The following is a 25513-nucleotide window of genomic DNA, read 5'->3' on the forward strand; positions in this document are numbered from 1 at the left end:
CCTCACACGCGGGATAGTTTAGAATTAAAACAGTTAAACAACTTTTAATACGTATATTCTTCTTACAACTTAATACAACTTATATTATATTTTATATTGGGCCGAAGGCCGACAGTTCTTAGTTTACTTCATGATCTATTCTGTCTTATTCAATTGTCTTTTTATCCGCGTCAATATTTTAAATTATCAAAGAATGTTCTATCTTTAACTTGACGGCCAACCATATAACAATGAGTTCTTATATGTGGATAAGAACTCCTTGTTACAATACTTAAAATTTATAAAAATAACACGAAAACCTAATCTACATCATAACTTCAGTAATATTTTATTTGAAATACCTACAATTGTATAACCTTTTTCGTTTATAATATCCTCTACTTATTTATAATTAGTTTGTAGTAGTTTTTTATAAGATTTTGCAACTTAAAAAATATATAGAAGAGTATACAGATACAAAATGGCTCCGAAAAGAGAACTTTATTATTTCTCATAAAGAAAATAATCCTTACACTAATAATTTTACTACCTGGAGCGGTAAAATTGTTCAACAGAGTAATTAAGCAAACAAACTCGCTCTATAGAATATGCCATAGACATGCAGAACCATAGATGATAGAACGTTATTGTTATTCTATGCTAATAACAAAAAAGGATATTGGCTCTGATTGGGCTGCACCTTTCGCTTGACCTCAATTATCATAACCGCTCGGGTTTCTCCAAAAACGTTATTATGACAATAATAAAACAATATATTGGTTTCACTGACGTATAAATTATAGAATACGATTTATATTATTAATTTTATTTGTGGGCTTTATTGAAATAAGCATGTTTATAGCTCGTTATTATTACAATTAATAATACTGAAAAAAAAATCCATTGCATTGAAATTATTTGTTTTAGAACAGGTTGAATTGTTTCAAATATTTTGCAGATTAAAAAATAAGGACTCCGTGTCACCTTACAAACAGTGAGGCAACAAAACAAGCCGGTAAACGTGTAAATACATAGCCCCACGCATGCACTTACACTAATACAAGCCGATCGGCCGCCAGTATAAGATTTGCCATCGTCTGTGACAGATCAGTTTGCGTCGCAATAAAATATTTTAAAAATGCCGTTGTGCGTTGTGAAAATGTGTAAAAACGATACTATATAAGTATTTGGGGCCATTTATGATTATTTAAGGGAGAAAAAATTGTGTAACTAGTATCCCCCGTAACCGCACACACACTAGCATAACGGTGCTTCACTTGCTAATATCACGGCGCGGAGTCCTTTTTTTTTCTCGTCTGTGTATCCAGGTATATTTAGTAGTTAGTATATTAGGTATATTTTGCAGTTTATTTGTTTGTAGCGCATTAACGAAACTCAGACAATTAACTAACAATGTTAGAAGCAAAATACGTTTCTGCGGTTAGAAGTGAGAGGTATTCATTACTTTCAGCAATATTCTAGCGGTATTTGGTGAATCGTCTAGATTTATATTTTGTTTATTTTTAGTACATTATCGGTGATAAAATTATTTTGGCCAAGATGGCGGACGTACCTACTTATGGAGGCAAAGTCAATCAATATTGTGAAGCCGATTGATTTACATTTACTTGAAATTGACGAAATAAAGACTACTTGTATAATAAAACCAGTGAGACGCTCCTTTGCACAGGATGCCGGCTAGATTATGGGTACCACAACGGCGCCAGTCACCAGTCTTGCCCTGTACTCTGTCACACAATTTGCTTGTCACAATACTGTAATAGAACAGTACTTGTATTCAACGCGGAAATGCTGCAAGTATTCTTGGTATACTTCACCATAATGATAATTTTAATTGAATGTAATCATAGTATTGCAAATATAGTTATAAGATTATTTTGTTTTGTTTGAATAAATATAAAATACTTAGCTGAATTAACATTTAAGATATTTATTCATAACATTTAAATGATTACGCTTTGTTGGTCTATACGATAGTATATTGTTAGTCTATGGGATTACCACAAAATAATTCTAGGTTGATTGATTTCAACTGAGATAAATATTATGTTGTTTCTTTCGACTAAGTTTTTATTAAGGCGTTACCTTGGGAATATTTACTGTAGTGAAATATAATTATGAAATTTATTAATAACATGAACCATTGAACCCCCCCAATTACTGAAGACTGGGTCCGGGCGTCTGTAACTAAAAAAGTAGAGTTTTACAATATCATTATAAAAAGAGCGCAAAAAAAGAATGCTGATAGAGTTTCTTGTGCCACATCTTCTCTTTCGAAGCGGTAGTAGAATCTAGTATATTAGAAATGACATCAAAAAGAATTCTAAAGGTATCAATTTTGAGAAAATAAATGCCTTTTATACCATCGTATGAATCAACAACAAGAAATTCTCCGTAATAACCTTTTATAACATAACAATGAAGTTATTTAAATAAACGTAGATGCAATCTTCCTCATATGCTTTAACAAAAACAAAAAAACATGTCCATTACTGGCTGTCTCAGCGACCCTTCTTACGACCATAAGAGCTTATAATACACGTGCCTTAATGTATCACGAACTTGTCCTGTATTCTCTATAATGACTTGATAATGGCTACTTACAATAATTTATTCAACTTCTAAGGCACTGCGGGCGAAACCATTTATTCTGTTGTAACTTTTTTGCAATACGTGTATCAATCTAAACAATATACGTAACCTTCCATAATTTATAAGTCTAGATAGCCTCTTGCTGCTAGAGAACTGATGAAAACAGGCCAGGTTTTACCAGTGGGAGGCTCCTTTGCACTGGATGCCGGCTAGATTATGGGTAACGAAGATAGATACTACTTTTTAAATTCTCTGCGCTTCTTTGCCCCACGGGCCAAATGTCTCAGCTCCAAACGGCATAAAGATGTAAGACTCACTGAGACTCACTGACTTTGGCAGTCGAAGCAGCAGCCCCAGCACTAACTAACGTAATTCATTGACGTAGGTCATTCCATCAGGACGCTTGCCATCGCGGCGGCTAATACCATTTGGCTATAAAACGAGCTGGTATATTAAAAGCGGAAAATGCGTAGCGGATGACTAAGTTGTGTTAGTCTACATGAAGAATACAAGCAAGGCATAGAGTTAGGGATTATACGCGTAGGATATCGAAGAATGAACTCCCACTGAACGATCGACTGAACGTTCGGGTCAGTTTTTGGGAGCTGTTAGCTCTCCCAACTCTAGCACGAAACTCAATCAGACTCACTCGACTACCAACCTAGAACTTACCTTTGAATTAGTCATTCACTGACATTTTATTACTAATAACTTTTACAATAGCAGATATAACCTTAAACTAAATAATAATTGTATTCTACAATGTTAACTAATGACATTTTAAAAGTTATTGTGAGTGTCAACAAAAAATGTGTCCATGAAAGCAGATTGTAGCTTCAGGCGAACGGCCCGTGGCAGTTAACACCCCGCCTTATTTCTTGTTTCCAATCAGAAAAAGTGTGTGGTTTTTGTGTGGCGTCGTTTTTATATTTATGTTTGTTTTAGCGCACCCCGATAACGTCAAGGGGCGACAAATATGGTCCAGTTTATACAGAAACATAACTAGTGGCAGGCTCCTTTGCACTGGAAGCCGGCTATATTATGGGTACCACAACGGTGCTTATTTCTGCCGTGAAGCAGTATAGTGTTAACATTACTGTGTTTCGGTCTGAAGGGCGCCGTAGCTAGTGAAATTACTGGGCAAATGAGACTTAACATCTTATGTCTCAAGATGACGAGCGCAATTGTGGTGCCGCTCAGAATTTTTGGGTTTTTCAAGAATCCTGAGCTGCATTGTAATGGTATCAATTACTTTCATTAATTATTTTCATAAAAAAAGAAAAAAAAACACATTAAAATATAATTAAATGGTTTCCATTCAATTCAGACTCATCCTTACTAATATTATTTTTTTATTTATTTATTCAGGAACAAAACAGTATTTTACAATTGTGAGTTACAAATATACATAAGCTAGAAGACAAAACAGTTCCTTAAATTAAATACTAATTATGTTTACAATGGACAATAAAGAAAAACAAAAAACAACAAACAACATAGATATTTTAAACCAAAAGTAAAAATTATAAACGCGAAAGTTTGTATGTTTGTGACACACGTAAAACTACTAAATGGATGTTAATGAAACTTAAGTGTAAGTAAGTATAATAGTGAGTATACATCAGAATAAAACATAGGCCATAATTAATAATATTTTAAATTTGATCCGTGAGTATTTTTTTACCTTATAGTATAACATAATATTCATAGGTGAACCCATTGCTCTTTTGTAAAAAAAAGAAAAACAAAACATACCTAGAACATAAAAATTACAAATATTAATATCACCAAATGGAACCGAAACAATTTTAACATGTCAAAGGTTGTTCACCCTCTGACAACCCTCCAACCACGTGTGTCAAGTGGCAACCTGCCCTTATACACGCACACATAAACATTCCATACGCGGTGAATTATTGGTAACAGCTTCATACAAGTGCACACTACTCCAGATCAAATCTTATAATTTATTACGTTGAAAGGGCTTTTAGAAACATCACATAGCATCAGGTAAAAACATAACTAGTTTTTGACTTTTTCTTATAAAAAAATCATTTTAGAAGCAAATTATTATATCGAGTTTGATTAAGACTGGGTTAAAAGAGTAATATTATGATGTTTTGACGAGACTTTTTCCTTTCAGGGTAGACCCATAGACTAATGCTGAGATTTATAGAGCGTACTCAGACTTTGCTCAGATTTTACTCACGCAAAACTTATCTGAGTGTAAGCTTAGCATAATCTTTGATCTCGTTTTTATAGTCATTTGACAGCTGGAATTATGTTGAGCTTAGACAGCCCAATTCAAAAGTCAATTTCGCGTTCAAAGCTCTATAGATCTCAGCCTTAGAATAAACTAGCGTAAAGACCACAGAACAGAAAAAAATAGTTTTTTTATTCCGTGGTATAGACGATCTGACAGCCCGACAATTCGTGGTCAATTTTGATTTGTCAATGTGCGCGTTAGCTCGTTTAATATTCAAAATACTAAGGAGCTATTTCTAAGCGTGGCTGACTGTTTACGACTCATCAATCAAAATCGGTTACAGTAACAATAGATTCGCTTTTTTCTTTTCATTTATTGTATATTTTCCATTTCTATCTTGCTGTTGTTCCGTTCCTTTGATTGTTTTTACGGTAGTATAATGTACGTACGTCTATAGTCTAAATAAAATTTGACGGAATTGATTGATTGAAAAAAAAAAAAAAAAAAAACAAAGTTCAATAAACTTTTCTGGTAACTAGTGCTATTTTTTGGAATTTTAAAATCTAGTTTTAATAATATTAATATTGATTTTCAGTTCATTTTATAAACAACCGAGTACACGACATGTACAAAATATAAATGAAACATTTTTAGAAATGTTAATGGTGAGGTAATAATGCCAGTTTTCGATCTTACCTAAGACTCACCTTAATAATAAATTAAATAAATAATAATATAAACATAATATAAACTGGCATCGTATAACACAAAGACTTTTTAAATTCAGACTCTCATATTCGGGTTAAGATTGAAAAGATCCTGACAAAGAGGGGTCATAATTAAAGGGCTATTCTTATATTACATTGAAGAGTAAGATAAATAAATACTAAAACTCAAGCGCATTGTGGAGACGCTCTCAACAGGGACCGGTTATTGTATTAGCCCGTATATTATATAACCACGGCAACCTAAAACCTATTAGGGTTGATCAAGGGACACTTGGGATACCGTAAAGGTTCTTAAGGCGCAGTCACACCTCAATATCCACAAAAATTGGTTTCGTTAGAGAGTCGATTACAACATAACGCAATGAAAATATTCCGACGCAAAAAATACAGTGCACAAATAAGGACTTTAAGAAAATTTTGAACCTAATACAATATTTATATATAATTTGAAATATCCAATAAAAAATTTGGAAGTTGCTTCCCAAAAATAAACTTTGTAGTCAAAAATCTTTGAAATTTCAGCGATGAAAACATCCTTTTCACTTCTCATGCTCTGAAATTGCTTATTTGTGCACGATATAAGCTGCACAAAATCGATTTTTGTGCACAAGTGCACAGAAGAATCTACTCATAAATGTATCTTATATTAAGGCAAAGAAAATGAGCCATACAGCCAAACACAATAAAAAGTTCAGAGATAGAATTTGTTATTTTTTAATATTTAATTTAATTTATTCGTCATGTGTTTTTTAAGACATAAAATATGTTAAAATTTACATTAATATACGGTAGGTTATTTAATTAATAAAAAAATATATATAATACCAAATTAATTCAATAGTAGACTGCATAGGTCTGGACTCTGGAGCCCAAGCCTAATCAATGTCGTAATATTAAAAAAAAAAGCGGCGGGAAACAGGTCTTGTTTTTTCGTGCGTTTATTAATTTCTTCAAATATGCTTAAATTGTCCATGTTATACTAATGTTTTATTTCCTCGCAATCGAAATGAAATGCAGAGTTTATAACTCGTCCACAAAACCTTTTTTATCCTCGACATTACTATCAGCCCTCGTCTTCAGCTCGGGCTGCTAAGTCTCGGATAAAAATTGTTCGTTTTGTGCACTCGTAAAATCTACTATTTTTTTAAAGAATTTATTAGAATTAGTACTTTTCTAAATTTTGAACCGAACAATTATTCAATTTAATATGTAAATGTTGAATAAATAAAAGAAAATCAGTCAAATAAACGCCCATTTGCAGTTTAGCTAACTTTGATGAACACAAATATTGTAGCGTCGGTTGTAGCATTTACAATCCTAGTCAGTCCGTGTTTTAACATTTATAAATATCTCTCATGATAATATGTAGGACTATCTAAGGGAACAATCTTTCGAACGTGAAATCAGCTTGTTAATAATGCGGTAATTATTACGTAGCAATGCAATGAGCCGAAAAGTCGGGTCAACCCCCACTCGACCAAAAGATAGGCATAAAAACGTCGTTTTATAAATATGCCAAATGGAAAGGTGTCGTTTTAACACTCGTGCCAAAAAGATAGTGAAGTTTTAACAACGACTGGATAAATAAATCAATAATTAAACAATTACAGATACCACAACGGCGCCTATTTCTACCGTGATGCAGTAATGTGTAAGCATTACTGTGTTTCGGTCTGAAGGGCGTCGTAGCTAGTGAAATTACTGAGCAAATGAGACTTGACATCTTATGTCTCAAAGTGACGACTGTAGTTGTAGTGCCGCTCAGATTTTGGGTTTTTCAATAATCTTGAGTGGCACTACATTGTAATGGGCAGGGCGTATCAATTACCCATCAGCTGAACGTCGTGCTCGTCTCGTCCCTTATTTTCATAAAAAAAAGATTTTTTTACTATAGTGTACATTTTGTACTTCGTTGTAAAAGTTACAGATGATTATCATGACAGTCTTCTAGCTTGTGGCACTTCGAGTGGTCGAGTCTAAGGGGTACGAGTGGGCGCCGACCCGAAAAGTTCTATTCATATGAATAGCAAACATTGTGAATAATAATATTCAAACTTTTTTCAAACCAAATGTTTAAAAAAATTTATTCAAACCACATTTAATGGCAAAACACCATTGAAATAATATCTGCTAAGCAATAACAATAATTCGGTAATATATCTAAACCCATATTTAAGAAATTATTTTGACATTGAAAAACGTTAAACATTTTCAACCGCATGCGACCTTTTAGAATAATTTAATACTAATCTCTCGAACACTTTGACTTACTCGTAAATCACAAACAATACAATATAAATTATAACATAACACATTTCGGAGCAGACAGGGGGACATAACCGGATAATAAAGCGGACACACACGCACAATGCGCCCGACATAAACTTCTGAAGTTGTGTGGTTTTATTGTCGCGCGACGGGCTACGATAATCCAGTGTGGCTTCTTTTATAGAACGCCTTTACTCGTATTTCTTTAGTTTTATATAGGATTACGTAGGCCGGGCGTGGGTGCTACTCCAGAATCTCAGCCCACGTGCCCAAGATGCGAGATAACACACAGTTGGCCCGGGGCTTGTTTATACGACCATTTCTCGAGATATCGGCGACCAGAAATGACAACTCGCGTGCTGTATCAAGAAGTAATCTTATACTTTATATCTATGGCGTTGTTGTACACGACAGCACAGAATATTTATTAGTAGTACAAGTTATATAATTTTTATTCAAACAAAACATATCTTACTATATTTACAATACTACAGCGTTAGATAGCTAGGCTGATCCATTGACCGAAATAGCTGCCAGAGCTTGGGTTTCTAGTAGCCTTATTGAGGCCCGAAGATAGTACTTTGTACATTCTTTGCGTCTCTGGGCCGAATGACTGATGAATCACTGAGACCAACATATTTGCGACGCTTGCAGTCTTCGGCATTCGAAGCAGCAGCCCCAGCACCAACTGACGTAACTTGGACATGAGAAGGAGCCAGAGTGTCGACGCAAGTAGCGTCCCACACCAGCGCCCTTCCTCGTGTCCAAGCCCTGGTGGCTTCATTCGTCATTCCATCAGGAGTTGATCTAGTAAATTTATTAATTTTAGTACAAGTACATAATGAATAATATTCTTTTTTTAGTGACGTCACTAAAAAAAGGATATTAATTATATTACATTACATTAATATTATTATAAACTAGCTGACCCCGCAAACGTTGTTTTGCCATATAAAGTATAAATTCACGCGATAGTTTTATAAGTAATAAAATATTGCCTATATTATAGCCTGTACATCATTTTGTTCTATTGTCAATAGTTTTTGCAGCGCACGCAAAAATAGGTTTTTGATTTTACACCTTGTGTTACAAAATAGCAATTTTATTACGGATCCCTAATTTTGAAAAAAAAAATCATAGTCTTCCTCGATAAATGGACTACCCAACACTGAAAGAATCATTCAAATCGGACCAGTAGTACCAGAGATTAGCGCGTTCAAACAAACAAACAAACAAACACTGCAGCTTTATAATATTAGTAAGTATAGATGAGTACAAATGACAACCCACATATCTAACAAAAGTTTTAAGTAACATATATAGCAATAATAATAATAATATCTCCTTAGATTAAGGATTGGTCTCCTCTGTGCTCTAACTAGATACCACACTATTACGAACAATAGCTTTTTTTGTTGCGACACTCAATGGCATCTTTCAAATTTTGTTACATACGCATCGTGTTATTTTACATTGAAATTAATAAAATACAAAATACTTACTGATGATATGTGATCCCAGTGTCTTTCTTAACTTTTGTGGTATCATTTTTACAAAGCTTTACTATCGGTATTTTAGTTTCAATTATAAGCAAAGTTTAACAGAAAATGTGGCACGTCAACGTCACACATTATTCGTGACAGGCTCGAGTACGCACACTTGGGCGTAGTATTACGACTGTGGTATTTAGTTGGAGCGCAGCGGAGACCAATCCTTAATCTAACGCCAATATATCAAAAACCATGTTGTTATTGTATCGAAATAGCGCTTGTAACAGTAAATCGTACTCAATCAATTAAATCAAACAATAATATATCGTACCTACCGATATTACAAAGTTACTAATACAATAATCAATAATTATATTAACAAACATAAGATAGAACATTGTTTTATATGATTTATTATGCCAGTGTTCAAATAAGATTCTATAGTTGTATATCAAACGTAATTTAGTACTCTACGCTTGACACAAAAACTTTAATGGAAAACAATATGTTATGTTTTTAAAGTAATAACCCTCACTTCTAGGATTAATACACAAATAAAATTTGTAAAACAAAATTTTATGAACGATGCGGCATTCGAACCCACAATCTCCGGTGCCAGTGCTCTAACCAACTGAGCTAACCGTTCGAGTACCGCCTCGCTATAAAATTCTGTTTGCTTTGTTCAACTCTTAGGTTTTGGCTTTAATGGAATGGCTAAATTTGGGATATATTGTTTCTAAGGCCATGGGTTGCATGTTTTCTCCGCGGAATAACAGTTTTTATTTAGCTTTAAGCGTTTTTCATTTTTTTGACAACATGATAGAAGATTCGTTTTGAAAAGTTGTTAAGTCAATTCAATGCAATGATTTAAGTTAAAAAAATAATATGAAATATGTACATGTAATTGTAGTTAAACCAAGTTGTAAAATCACAATATGGCAGTAATTCTAATTTAAGTACACAAGTTCACCAGTGGGAGGCTCATTTGCACAGGATGCCGGCTAGATTATAGGTACTACAACGGCGCCTATTTCTACCGTGAAGCAGTAATGTATAAGCATTACTGTGTTTCGGTCTGAAGGGAGCCGTAGCTAGTGAAATAACTGGGCAAATGAGACTTAGCATCTTATGTCTGAAGGTGAATTTTTGTGTCTTTCCAGAATCCTGAGCGGCACTGCGTTGTAAACTGAACGTCCGGCACGTCTCGTCCCTTATTTTTAAATAAAAAGCATGATATATAATTTCATAATTAGACTAACCGTCTTATCTCTTAGCGATATCTGTCAGGCGATATGTGTATTGAAGTGGTTTTAACGTTAATGTTTTTATTCCAGTGGTCTGTCGTCATCTGAGAGGGGAGTAACTCCCGTCTACCTCAGGTGTAGAGAAGGCAACGTCTCGTGGCTGTATCCCCGGGGAGCATTAAGGCTGCTGTTCCGACCACCGTTACCCGCTGAGGAGAAGGACTTCAGGGTGTGCATCAGGGTTATCAGGAGGCCGGACCCTCCTGAGCTGTTTCATTCACTGCAGGTTAACAAGACAGGTATGTGAATTTTCCGACGGTAAAACTTTTATAAAATAAGCAGAATTCACCATCATTGAGTCCATTTTCCTATGGACGTTAGACTAGTAGATGTCTAACTTATCTTATACACTGTCCATCGCTTAAATTCTCATAATATGCTTACACGAAAGAAGAAAGAAAAATCCTTTACCCACTTTGGTAATAATTACACTTATGAATGTCAAAGATTTTACAATACAACCACTTCGGTAAAGTTGAGCTCTGTGGTGAGAAACTCATTGCCACTCTTTTAAATCTATATTAACAGTTTCAGCATGAGCACTTGTGTTCGTTAAAAAAACAAGAAAAGTAGTGATAAGTCATACAACATATAACTCACAACAGGCTTTTTCATGGAAAACAATTATCCAAGATATTATTTTATTAATAAAACAAAGGAAATAAAAATTAAACTATTACATAATTAAGATAATAGTCAGAATAAAGCTCGCTAATTATGTATTATCGTAAATTACATCTTTGAATTGCTAAACATATTTTAAAATATGCAAAACAGACTTCGGGACTTCTTCTTAAATAGAAAAGTAAGATTATATTTAGCAGATCATTTTTATTAACCTATTCATAAGTGCTTTTTTGACCTCAATACATTGCATCTGGTTTGTTCTTCATCGTGTACTTCATTAATGAAAGCTGAAAGGCTGATTCTCGACAAGTTGCCTTCTCATCACTATGTCCTAGGCTTGTCAGGCATATTGAGTCCTATTATGGCCTCTATTTAGTTCGACCAGCAGGTTGATGATCGACCACATGACCTTTTGGTGTCGATCTTTCCCAATATAGCCAGTTTCACCAGATTATCTGGTAGTAAACAATTTGTTATTTTTAAAGTTTAAATATAAAAAAAAATCGATTTGAAAGAGCGACATCTCTAGTCAATATCCTAATAGGCAATAAGTTGGGTTGAGTAGGTTAGCAAATGTTATGTATATTCTGTAGATGGAGCCACAATCTGAGAGTTGAACAAGATTCACCAAAATTTACAATCCATGCGTACTTCGAGTTCGCACGGTTGGCTCAGTTAGAAAGGGCGCTCGTACGGCACCCGAGAGGTTGTGGGTTTGAGTCGCGCATCGTTCATAAATTTTGGTTACAAATTTAATTTGTATATCTGGTTGTATCCGGACAATGTGACTAATATAGTTTAGGATCGGTGAGAGATGTATAACTGTTGTGTCAGTACTTCCAACTGATCATATCTTTCGTTTCAGAAGCCACAGAACGATTCCCCGCTCGAATCTTCGTGGAAGGTCCAAGAAAGCTGATAGCTCTGTATGCGCCAGACGACAATGACCCTCGGGAACTCCGCTGCTTCCGTAGTAAACATGGCCGCGCCGCGTTGTACGTCGAAGCAGAGCCTGAAGAAGGGCCTAAGAGACGAGTTGCCACTTTCAAGTACGAAGCCAAGTCGCTGGTGAGGAGGCACTACGACCCGGCCACGGCTGAATGTAGACCATGCTCCGAGTCTGAACTGGAACTCGCGTTCTGCACGAGCGATCTCGGTAAGATTCATATTAACTAGCTGACTGAAAATTTACCCAGAAACAGAACCTTCTGCTATTTTTTTTAATTCACATGAGCTCGTCATTAAAATGCTTTCATTTACCAACATAATTTTTTGGAATATATTTATTTATTAATTTATTATGACTTATTAATAATGAACGGTTTCTGTCAAAAATTAATAAAACTGTAAGGTAAATTTAATCAGTCATTCGCCTTTTCTATGTTTGTTTTATTTTGAGTATGAAACTTAATTTTTCGTTCGTTCATCCCCAAATAATTAAACACACAAAAAAAAATATTTATATGAGTGATAGTGCCATGTTGCGTCCTAAGGGACACAACCGAAAACGACAAATACCACTCTACCACAACCAACGTGATATAACGGCTATCCGGAGGCCTGAAAGACAAATGACAGCACAGATTATAAATAGACTACTCCAAGTGTCAGACTTTGCATAGAGATGTTGGTTCTCTTTGCAGCTTCTACCGCAGATATCACTGGAAGATTTTAAGAATTGTTTGGGTTGACACCAGCAGAAGTATTCCACCATCGTATATACATATATATCGACGACCGATATAGCCGAATGTTTAGTGACCCTGACTACTAAGCTAGAGGTCCCGGGTTCGAAACCCGGTAGGCAATCATTTATATGATGAATATGGATGTTTTTTTCCGAGTCATTGATGTTTAAGTAAGTATATTGTATGAAATATATCGTTGTCTTGTACCCATAGTACAGGCTATGCCTAGTTTGGGGCACGATAATTTGTGTAAGATTGTGTCAATATTATTATTATATTACTATCGTACATTGCGTCAACATTCGAAATTACACCCGCACGAGTTTGACGTCTGGTATTCAAATATTGATAATATCTATTCATGAAATAATCTCGCGTCAGCAATAACTCAGCACAGTACATATTACTAATGTGCTGACTTAAATAAGTGTCCGGTTACTTGTAAAGTTGTAACTAATAATAAACATCATTCATACATACGGACATGCGAATCAATGCTTCGCTAATAAGACAAATAGCTAATGGTTTCGAATAGATGAACATTAATGAATAAATTATGCTGTCGACGTATTTATAATGTTATATAATTACATTCTAACTCTCATCATAACATTTTATGTTCTATCTGTATGGGGCAAAATTATACAGAGACTAGAGAGGTAATTTATTGCAGAGTAAACGCATTTATATTCTCAAAATTGATTCCTTTAGAATTCTTTTTGATGTCATTTTTTAATATTCTAGATACTATGTTTCCGAAACGGTAGTACCGTTTCGGAAACAAATGGCGCTCTGAGAAAGAAGAAGCGGCACAAGAAACTCCCAACATTCTTTTTTTTGCGCTCTTTTTAATGAAATATACAATATTGTACTGTCATTGCTATTGCTATAAAATAATCATAATCTAGTCCCAGGTTGTCGGATAACTTAGATAATCAGCTGTGTAGTAGTAGGATTTACGACAGAGCCATATTTTAATAAAACATTTAAATTTATTTATAGATAATGCCTGAACAGTGGCTGGGACTTTATTATAAAAGTGTACACATTTACCCTTAAAACTATTCTGTATCTTATTGAGCCTATATATATATATATATATATATATATATATTACGTTATTATTATATTACGTTATCGCGAACCCACTACCTTCACCCTCATGAAGGACCTCCGAATGGTGCGAAACTAGGCGGTACCCACACTGATAAATCGCGAGTAAAACCGTATTACTTAATTCATCATGTCTTACGAAAGTTTTAATAATTTAATAATATTTAAGTGTAAATTTTCAATTGTTAATGCTTAATTGAGTTTATATTGATAGATCTATTAATTCGGTAGGTATATGTCATATTTTATTTTCTTCTAGAATAATAAGACATACTTAATTTTACAGTACTGAATTTTACACATAAACTTTTTTACTGTACTGAATTTTACACATAAACTTTCATTCATTTACTTTTTTACTGTACTGAATTTTACACATAAACTTTCATTCATTTATTTTTTTACTGTACTGAATTTTACACATAAACTTTCATTCATTTATTTTTTTACTGTACTGAATTTTACACATAAACTTTCATTCATTTATTTTTTTACTGTACTGAATTTTACACATAAACTTTCATTCATTTACTTTTTTACTGCACTGCATTCCATTATACTGTTTTAGACAAAAGTGTTGAAGACACATACCACACAATACGACAATCTAGAAATACGCATTGAAATTTTTTTAAGAAGTTATTTCGAATGTCTTTTTGTATAGTTCGTTAGGTTTCTATTGCCGCTTCTACTTCAGTATTTATATTATAAACGCCGCGGCGACGAGCAGTGTAATTTGTCTCTATAATCAACATTCCTCGCTATATAAAATAAAATTATAATTCCTCTACACTTAACTACCAAGAATTTCGCGAGAATGTTACTTTATACCCGCAAGTGTACTTCACTGAAAAAATAATTGCATAAAGTTTTGTTTTACCGCTAAGTGGCCGAGCCAGATTCTAAAATGGTATGGCCGTGTCATACGACGTATACCGGTCCCACTTCTGATTTACGGGACATTATTCATATGCAGCAGCGACGCTACTTAGATTGAATTTAACTCCTTAATAAGTAAAGATGACGAGTTCTGGATAAACGGGTCCACAGTATAGGCACGCGACGCAGTAGGGAGTGAACGTTGAACCTCAAGATATTTTTTATCTGTGATTGATTGTAATGGTGTGACTTTGAGTATGTAACAGACAGGAGACCCCGTGCGTATTAAATATTTTTTTTACGAAAATAAGCACTCATTAATTAATTATTTAATAAGCACACATTACTGTGTCTGTGTGTGATCTAAAGGGCTAAAATTACTGGGCAAATGAGACTTAACATCTTACATCTCAAGGTGACGAGCGCAATTGTAGTTCCGCTCAGAATTTTTGAGGTTTTTCAAGAATTCTAAGCGGCACTGCATTGTAATGCGCACGGCGTATCAATTACCATCAGCTGAACGTGCTGCTCGTCTCGTCCCTTATTTTCATAAAAAAAAAATAATATAAAAACGTCACTTGCGCGCTTGTTTTTACATATTATACTACATATACAGAAAACATACAAACGAAACAACGAATTCAGATATTCATTCCTTTCCATACATTTTAAACAATTGAAGTTTATTTATTTATTAGTACATAATAAAGTTCTTAATAATATGTTACGGGTTAATATTGGGTAGTTAAAGTTATATTATATAGCCAATATTTTCAAAATTCTTGGGTCGAAAATGTAACATTTTAACAGGCGCAAACTGCTTATTTGCTTACAATCCTCATTATTTATTACTAATCTGAATAAATTTACCTACATAAAAAAGTAAAATCTATAAGAACAACTTTTATGATTGTAGTATACTAAACAAAAGCATGATGCCGAGAAAAAACTTGTTTAACTGCACAGAAAACTGGTAGTTCATAATAGCTCTGGAGTGCTAACTTTAACCAACAATAAGCATTAGCAACCTACAAGTAAGACATAAGGGTATGTGTAACAGGATAAAGTAGTGTTCATAGCTCCAAATCCTATATTTTCACCTTAAACATGTCTAAAAACACCTTGTTTACCCTTCGCATTAATACCGCTTCCATTTGTTATTTAGTTCAAGTAGTAAGACTATGACACGCTTGCGCTCTGGCGACGGGCCGACGTTATTAGCCGCCTCCAACACCGCGTTTACATTGAAATTTCTGCCTGTCATGGCACATAATTATTATTGCTATATCTACCAGCACGACACCGACCGAGAACAATTCCGCCGGGCCGTATTAACATTCGAATATTTTAATCCTGAACCTAAAAGTATAATTAATAACAGTGTTACCGTCGGGCAAGACATTTATAATCATTAATTAAATTAACTTGCGTCGGGTAACTCTATACAATAATAAAGAGATATTATTTATTAGGTGTATTAACTTCAACATGGTTATAAATTTAAAAGTTGATTTATTTTTATGACTTTAATATACGCTGTAATTATTGTATTGCTCTGTGCTCATTATAACAACCATTAGACTTTGAATATACATATGTACCAGGGAGGCTCCTTTGCACAGGATGCCGGCAAGATTATGGGTACCACAACGGCGCCTATTTCTACCGTGAAGCAGTAACATGTAAGCATTTTTGTGTTTCGGTCTGAAGAGCGCCGTAGCTAGTGAAATTACTAGGCAAATGACACTATCATCTTACAGTAGTGCCGCTCCGAATTATTGGGTTTTTCAAGAATTCCGAGCGGCACTGCATTTCAATGGGCAGGGCGTATCAATTACCATCAGCTGAACGTCCTGTTCGTCTCGTCCCTTACTGTCATAAAAGCTAACTCCAAGCGTGTTTACGACATGTCGATTATTGAAATCGGTTTTAGTAACAATATATTCGCTTTCCTGTTCTATCTGTATCTCCGTTAGGATATTCTTCTCTGTCGCACGCTCGTCTCTTTGCATGTATATTATGAGAATATGATAACAACACTACATTTTAAGTTACTTACTTCAAAGTAACCACAAACCAGTTCTAAAGTCTCTGTAACACAAAAGAAATAGAGATAAAGATAACGAAATGACATGTTAGGTTAAAGTATGTAATTATCAGTTTGAAATAGCTCCAAGCAATACTGAGCGCAGATCGCTTATCTTCTAACAAAGGCCCTGCAAAATACACTTCTACTTATATAGAAAAATTGACTAATCAATTTTTATCGAATATCCAAAGTAATAGGTGACGTTTTTGCTTAAAGATAACAGATCCATAAAATTATGATTATCGTTCGTTGAGTACGTAAGCCGATTATACTAAACGATACTTAAAATAATCTTTACAAAGCGACACCTAGTGATATATCACGGCAATTAAACGGGTTTGATTCTACGTCAAACTGTTAACTTAGTTCTTAGTGTCACCTTACTTGTCAATTTGACACAAATATATGACGCTTCTATATCCTTATTTGAGTGGTAATCATTATTTTTCTGAGTTAGTAGTTTGAAGGGTCTGGTGATGTCATTTGGTCGCTATGCTACCTCATACGTCTTTTGTGATGCGTAACTCACATGATTGGTCCACATACGGGAATATTGTTATGATTAATGTACTAACGGCCGTTCCCAATATTCAGTCTATCTCTTACTTGAGATAAAAATCGTAACAATCGTTGACTTTTCTGTCCCAATAAACTTATCGACGGTAGCTCACCTTATCCGTGCACGCTGTCTGTCAATGTTAGGACGTATAGCTTACCAGCGATATAAAGTTTGTATGGGACAGCTTCAGATTATTGGCAGCTAATTACTGACAGTAAAGATAATTATTTATCTCTATCTGTAGATAGTATATTGGGAACGGCAGTAAATGAACTTGAGATTGAAGCGATCGCTACTAGGCCATTTAATGTAATAATGATAATTATAATATGATTATATTGATCAAAAAGAGGTCCACATTCAAGTCTGTGGCATATCTTATAGTGTGTTGAACTTTTTGAATTTGATTTCACCGTTCACCAGTGGGAGGCTCCTTTGCACAGGATGCTGGCTGGTTTATGAGTACTACAACAGCGCCTGTTTCTGCCATGAAGCAGTAATGTGCAAACATTAATGTGTTTCGTTCTGATGGGCGCCGCAGCTGGTGACATTACTGGGCAAATGAGACTAAACATCTTATGTCTCAAGGTGACGAGCGCAATTGTAGTGTCACCCTGAACTTTTGAGCTTTTCAAGAATCCTGAGCGGCACTGCATTGTAATGGGCAAGGCGTATTAATTACGATCAGCTGAACGACCTGCTCGTCTCGTCCCTTAGTTTCAAAAAAAAAAATTCACCGTTACTTTAATATTTGATCGATTAGTCTTATTTGAAAAGTAATATATAAACATATACTATTACGAGTACTTAATTTACGGTACAGTGTAGAGTATAAGGTAGACTTTTGCTTCATAGGGTTATTGTAAGTTACGTGTTAACATTTTTTGGTTTTGCACTTGATCGCACCTTTCAAACCAAAATTGATATAAAGACAGTTTTAAATAGATGTTTATACATTCTATTAGATTGTCTGAATACATATCTCTACATGTTCTATAAGTGGAATGAGTCATTGAGTAAATGAACTAGCTATTTTTAGTGGCAATAAAATATTCCGTTGACATTATATTATCATTGTTGTGGTTTCACGGCCTTAGTGACTGATATAATTGAACACAATTCATATAATATCGCGCCTTCAAATTGTATAACTTTTTGCTCTTGAGATGTTTTGACGGTGAAAAAACTAATTAACTACAGATGTTACGTTAGAGCTTCGATACTACTCGTGCAGATAAAGAATGGGATTAAAAATGGTTTCATAAGTATTTGATTTTGACATTTTATTTATGGTATGGTCATCTGACCATGACATGACATGCCTGCGATAGCTAGTGGCTTAATATTCAAAATACTAACCCCCATATTCATAATGGTCCGCTAACTTTAAACAGCCGCTAAGGAGTGTTTTTTCTCATTCTGACTTAAGTCAATAGAATAAGACAGAGTGAGAATTAGCAATGCTTTAAGTTAGCAGACTATTATGAATACGGGGGTAAGGAGCTAATACCAAGCGTGGCTGACTATTTACGACTTGACAATCAACATCGGTTACAGCAGCATTAGTTTAGCTTTCCTTTTCTATCTTCCTTACTTAAAGGCCGGCAACGCTCCTGTGATTCCCCTGGTGTTGCAAGAGATTGTGTGGGCGGCGGTGATCACTTATCAACAGGACCCGTACGCTCGTTTGTCCTCCTATTCCATAAAAAAAAAATCTTACGTCCGTTAGAGGTGTTCTTCCCACTTGCAGGCTTTGTTTGTCTGTATGCACTGGTAGTCTATGCGCTAGTATATGACTCTATAATCAGTATACATAATTATTTTATTATTTTGGGATAGAATTTAGTTTAGCAAGGTATATATCTATAGCGGTACCTTTTTGTATCACCATAGGAAGATTCTTGTCGTTATTATACTCCGTTGCATTATTTAATCGTGGTGCCACTCAGAATAATTATGTTCAAGAATCCCGAGCTGCTCTGCGTTGTAATGTGCAGGGCGTATCACATACCGTAAGGTCTTCTACGTCTCCTGACTTTATATCTTGATTACAAATATTTGCCGACACGTGTGATATAGATTTTAGAGTATAGAATATGTGTGTATATAGACGTTAAAATTGTATTAGAAAGCAGTAAACTCAGGTGACGTCATTAATAATACCATTCTCTATTGGGCCGACTAATAATTGACGACAGAGCTATAAATTTAATAATTTCTCTCGTTTGTTTTTAGTTGGTGTTAGATGTGATCTGCAATTTGATCAAGTTATCAAGTGAGGACGTAACTTGAACGTTTTTTACTTGAACCCATAATTAGGTATTTTCTGCATCGCCACTAGAGGGCGTGACTCTAATTATTATTGGCGGGAAAAGGGTATAATTTAAATTTTTATTATCTTTGTTTACAGTGTCGCGAGGCGTGATAGTTGGAAGTGAACACCGTGAAGATCTGGACACCACACAATTAACCTTGAGGGTGACAAAACTGATCAGAGCCACCGCAGGCGGCGGAGAACCCAATGAAATCGCGGATGATGACTATTTTAGGTGAGATTCATTGCCGTATTATGGTGTGTTAAAATTAAAAACTAGATATGCATTAGCAGTATTCTTTTTATTAACACGTTTTATAGTCCTAGATTCAAGTCCTTGTGAGTACAACGATATTGTAATTTGCCTCCCTAAGATACCATCGTTGTCGATGGTATCTTATAACATTCAAATGGGAGAACAAGAATCAAATAAAAAGTTCTGTATTATTTTGAAATAAATAGTTGACGTGATCAAAACGCTTTCTTTAAGCCAAGCGACTCTTCCTATTCGGTGTACCTAATTCGTGCAATAAAAATTCCTTGTTTATCCTTCTAGAAGTTTATCGAAACCTTCAGAGAGACTCGGGTTTCTCGCATGCCCAGATTAAATTATATGGTCAATACTAAACATATCAACAATATACTAACTTATTATTTTTCAACAGATACCAAACGGATAACTCAGTTTTGCCACACAAGCACCGCAGAGAGCGCAGTATTCACGCCCATGTCCACGTGGCGTCTGCGTGTGGCGCCTCCGCCGGGGCGGGCGAGTTTCTGGTGATGGCACGCCGGGCTCTGGGTCGGTACCGGCTGGTGTGCGCGCCCCGAGCACACGAGTGGCGGCAGCTGGTGGAGAAGAGAAACGCCGAGGGAACTGCACACTGCCTGTTGCAACACTGACAAGTGACATCTGTCAAGTGTCAATCAACATTTGACAATTGACATAATCTGTTGTAGAAGTTGTATCACGTAATCAACGATAGGGCTGTACGCAATAGTGAAGCGGGTTGTTGGCATTTTGTTGAAAAATATTCAAATCGCTTGTTATATTCTGCTGATCTGATAATGTTTTAAGCTGTAGTTTAGCTTGCATATTCAAATCTATTGAAATTAAGTTATTGAGATACATTTTTTGTAAAGTACCTATATTTGTCATTATCTATTCATAGGAATTTTTAGCCATACGTAACACACGTTTTTACATTGATAAGACTACTGGAACGTATCTTGACATCGAGTGCACACCTTAGTTGTATTTGCATTCGTATTATTTTGTTTACGATTTGCTAATTGATTTGTGTGTATTCTATTTTCTCTTATTGGGAGACAAGTTACGCATATTGGCCTAAAGGTGCTATATACATATTAAAAACAAAGATATTAGAATTTAACGTGTGCTATAAAACTATACACAACACTTACCAGTTAATTTAATATAAAACAGATTGCTAGAGTCCTTAATGCCATCACAATGATAATGTCAATATTTAGATTGAATACATTTTATACTCTATCTCCTCTTCCTCTTCACGGCGGATGGCTATCGCCATGAAATATCGCTGATATAAACAATCGAAGTTTATGGTAAAATTGACGAAAGCCGTACATAATATATCCTTCGGTTGTGTGCCTACACTTAAGTACACAGGACACTGGTTGCTTTTAAAGTTTCTATAAGCTGATAGAATATTAAAAAAATTGTGTTTAATACTTCACAATAATTGTAAATAGGGATAGTGGTGTTAGCTTAGAAAGCGTTGGTTTTTGTTCCACCATTTAAAGTTAATTTGTTGCTTTTAGCGTTATCCTAAATTGATATAATTATAGTACATAATATATCGAAGGTTATCTGAAGACGTGGTCCACAGTGCCAAAATTAAAATTTTATTTTAGTATTGTAAGGTTGATCTCAACTTGTACATAAGAATATTAGAATAAAATATAGATATTATATTATTATTATTACTGAAGTAGAGTAACCATCAACATGGCTTGAATTAAATAGTTTAACATAAGCGCTTCCATTACTTATTTAAGTACAGTAGAACCTTCATAAGTCAAAACAGCCATAACCCATAAATAAATTGGTCCCTTTAAGTAGATTTTTATTTAGTTATTTATAATTTGCCTTCATAGTTAAAAAGAAAATATTATATTGAATCTAAACCGACATAAACCGATCTTTATTTAAAATCTGCCGAATGTCAAAGAGGTTCTACTAAAATTTTATATTTGTAGTATTTTTATAATTCCTACATTAGGTATTAGTATGAATGTATATGAATATATACATAAATGTAAATTCTAATTGACAGAAATATATCTATCGATAAGTTTGCCTGAAATATATTTCGTTCTATGAATTCATAATAATTCATTGTACAATTTATAGAATACGAAGTCTTAAATTTGTAAAACAATAAAAATTAACACTTATTATTTTTAAACGATTCTATTGTTTTATACACAGTCATAAAACAAAATTTGATGGTAGTACCTACTGCGAGGTAATAATACTAACGATAGACATTCGGTGTTCGGGCATTTATAATATAATATGTTTAAATCATACACTTAATATACTAGCGTAATAGACAGACACTCTCCTCATTACGGCGAGACTAAATTTAAAATGTTTATGTGAGATAGATTTACAGATGTTTTAGTGAGTTAGTGAAGTGTGTAGTATTTTTCTTTTAGACAATCCCTATGTATTCTGTAATAATGATAAACGGCGTCATATTCAAGTATACAATATTTTATTTTATTTAAAATGTAATATTTAGTATTTTAGTGTATAATATTATATTCTACGAAAATAAACATCACGAAGAAGATAAATTCTTTAGTTGGATTGTTTCTATATGTAACAACACAATCTAATACAGAACATGACACCATTATATTTTTTAATTTATACCCATTAAAACACAGAAAAATAACGATAAAAAGACTAAAACTAAAATGCGGTCCAATTTGACAGGAGACTAATGGACACTAAATTGTTTCAAAACGGCTTCATGGTCTTCATCTATTCCGTCTCTTTTTCACAACTATGTTTTTATGTAAGGATAGGTATCTCACTTTCACACAGGGTTCGTCTATTACGGTAATATATTAAGTTTATGGTTTATATATACATAGGTATGTGTTTACACCTTTTTGTCAAACTTACGGGTAACGGGTCTTAACTCCTACAGTTACGAACATTGCTGACGAGTCAACGTTATAGGTATTTCATGAGATTCTGAATAAAATAGTAAGAAATATCATGCTAAGTATTGCTAAATATTTTTTTATACATGTGTTTCCTTCTTTATCCCCCCGGTTTTAATGTTGGTAATTTTACCTCAAGTATCTATGATTTCTGATAGCGGGCAGCAAATTCTAGACGTCAGAATACTGTCAAGTAGATACACTTGTCACAAATTTAAAAATTTCACTCTATTTACATTTCTACTTCCTTGGCCTAAAATAACAAAAAAATGCCATTGTAAATAACACGTTATTTTGTTATTGCAATTATTGTATAGTAACCTAAGTGCTTCCATGCGGAATATTGAAAACAGTATTTAAATATTTTAAGTAGAAGTATGAAATGATTAATTATCATATTACAAGAATATTAATATAATATGTATACTATGGTAATAATATATTTTGTATGAATAATAGTTTAGAATGTATGTTTAGATATTTTTTGATGTGATATTAATGGAATATAGTATTTTCAAGTGCCTATAATTAATGTAAATAAAGTAATAAATTGTATATTATCATAAATAAATAATACAGTATGGAGATGTTAAATAAAATATAAAGAATATCTTGCCTTTTATTTTATCAAGTGTAAAATAGCCGCAGAAAAATTTATCACTATCCAAAGAGTTACATTATTATAATATTTTTTTAAGTGTATTTTACATTACATTATTAATTATGTAATGTAAAATAAGAGCGCTTTGGTTTATATTTATATCTACACAAATCGCTGTAACATTAGTGTATGTACATAAAATTGTCCTTCATTACTTTATCTACCTAAGAATATAAATACAGCGAATTATATAGATATTACCTAGATACTTCGTGATGATGTACTCATACCTGTTAACCTATATATACCTATATAAAGGTTATAAGTGCTACTACTACTTTCCGCAACTCGACGACAACAGCGCGCCTATTTTGGGTAAAACAGCCAAGTATTTACAACACTGACCTCTACTATATACCACTGGGGTGGCGGCTGTCTAAGTGCTTTTGTGGTTGCTTGATATTCGCCATTTTGGCGCTGTTGGCCATGTAACGAGAATCTGCGGTACTAAAACTAGTGATGACAACCTCAGCAAATATCGATAGATGTTGGGAAACTATTTAGAAATAAAATGTGTACTTTATTAAGATGATTCTTGAAGTATAAAAAAACGGAAAATAAACGAAATTAATTTAAAATGCAAAAATACTTCAGAGTATTGTACGTTCCCTCGCATTTGTATTATACGTCAAAATTAGTTCTCTGGACGCTCGCGAGTGGCGCTTCAAATAGGCATAAAAAATTTGTATAAAACACTTTTGCGTTCACATATAGGTCTGAGACATGTTTGATAAAGTCTGATACATTTACAGCGTTCACACCAAGATAAAGCATACATGTTTTTAGCAAGTATTGTTAATTTTCTTGAAGTTTATGTATAATACTTATTTAAAACAAGTTTTATACACTATCCATGCTTGTTGCATAAAATTTTATACATTTACCGAACAGACCGCTTTTTTTTTAAAAGTGGAAAAGAATTTAAATGGAGTGGTCAAAGACATAAGCTTTATTAGCAATATTTATCTCGGCTTATATTAAGATATTCTATACTTTTATAATCGTCTCGCAAGCATGAGTAAACCAATAACTACATTGTGTCTTTGATATCCGATGCAAATAAAAAGAAGAATATGAGTCATCAGTAGCTAGAAATCTCAAATAAACAGCTTAGTAACAAAAACAAGCGCGTACGCCTTCCTTCAAGGCCGGCAACACTCCTGTGATTCCTCTGGTATTGCAAGAGAATGTGTGCGGCGGTGATCACGTATCACCAGGTAACCCGTGCGTACGCTCGTTTCTCCTCCTTTTCCAAAAAATAATTGCTCTGCTGGAGTGATGGTATCTCGATAATGTGAAGTCGGCTAAAAAATTTATGGTGCAACTTTTTGAAGCAATTTCTCCAAATTTACTGGTGTCATTTTAACAAAATTTCTGATTTTACTTCTGTTTTTCATTCTTAAATTATTCCATAAGAAACGATAGGACCTTCTTACTGTCGTCTCTTGAAAAATGATCGCGACCTGTAGTTGCGTGGTATTCTTGAATATCCTTAAATTTTTATGATGTACAAGTATACTGCACTCATGAAGCAAAGTTCCGCAGTACCTTCACTTTCATTAAATAGTTGGTGACAAACAATTTGATCAGACAAGTTTCATACAAATTTTGTCTACAACAAGTTTTATGTTGTTATATTTTGAAAACATTGCATACAATAGGTATTTGAAATTTGCATGAAATTTGTCAAATACATGTATAATATCTACCTTGGTGTAAACGAGGGGATAGATAATACACATGTTTAGTGGACGACATTACATGGGAAACTTGGAA

At 34.1% G+C, this 25513-nt stretch overlaps 1 protein-coding gene across 1 annotated transcript in view; it reads left to right on the forward strand.

Moving 5' to 3' along the window:
* The window catches only part of LOC126969588 (meteorin-like protein), a 71837-nt gene extending 48151 nt beyond the window's left edge, over positions 1-23686 (forward strand). Inside the window, exons 2-5 of the mRNA XM_050815130.1 lie at positions 10619-10827; positions 12081-12371; positions 19954-20092; positions 20523-23686. Of these exons, the coding sequence (XP_050671087.1) occupies positions 10619-10827; positions 12081-12371; positions 19954-20092; positions 20523-20760 (877 nt within the window). The 3' untranslated portion in view covers positions 20761-23686. The remainder of the gene's footprint in view (positions 1-10618; positions 10828-12080; positions 12372-19953; positions 20093-20522) is intronic.
* Positions 23687-25513: the final 1827 nt, after the last annotated feature.

The sequence above is a fragment of the Leptidea sinapis genome, chromosome 18 (assembly GCF_905404315.1).
Source record: "Leptidea sinapis chromosome 18, ilLepSina1.1, whole genome shotgun sequence".
NCBI lineage: Eukaryota > Metazoa > Arthropoda > Insecta > Lepidoptera > Pieridae > Leptidea > Leptidea sinapis.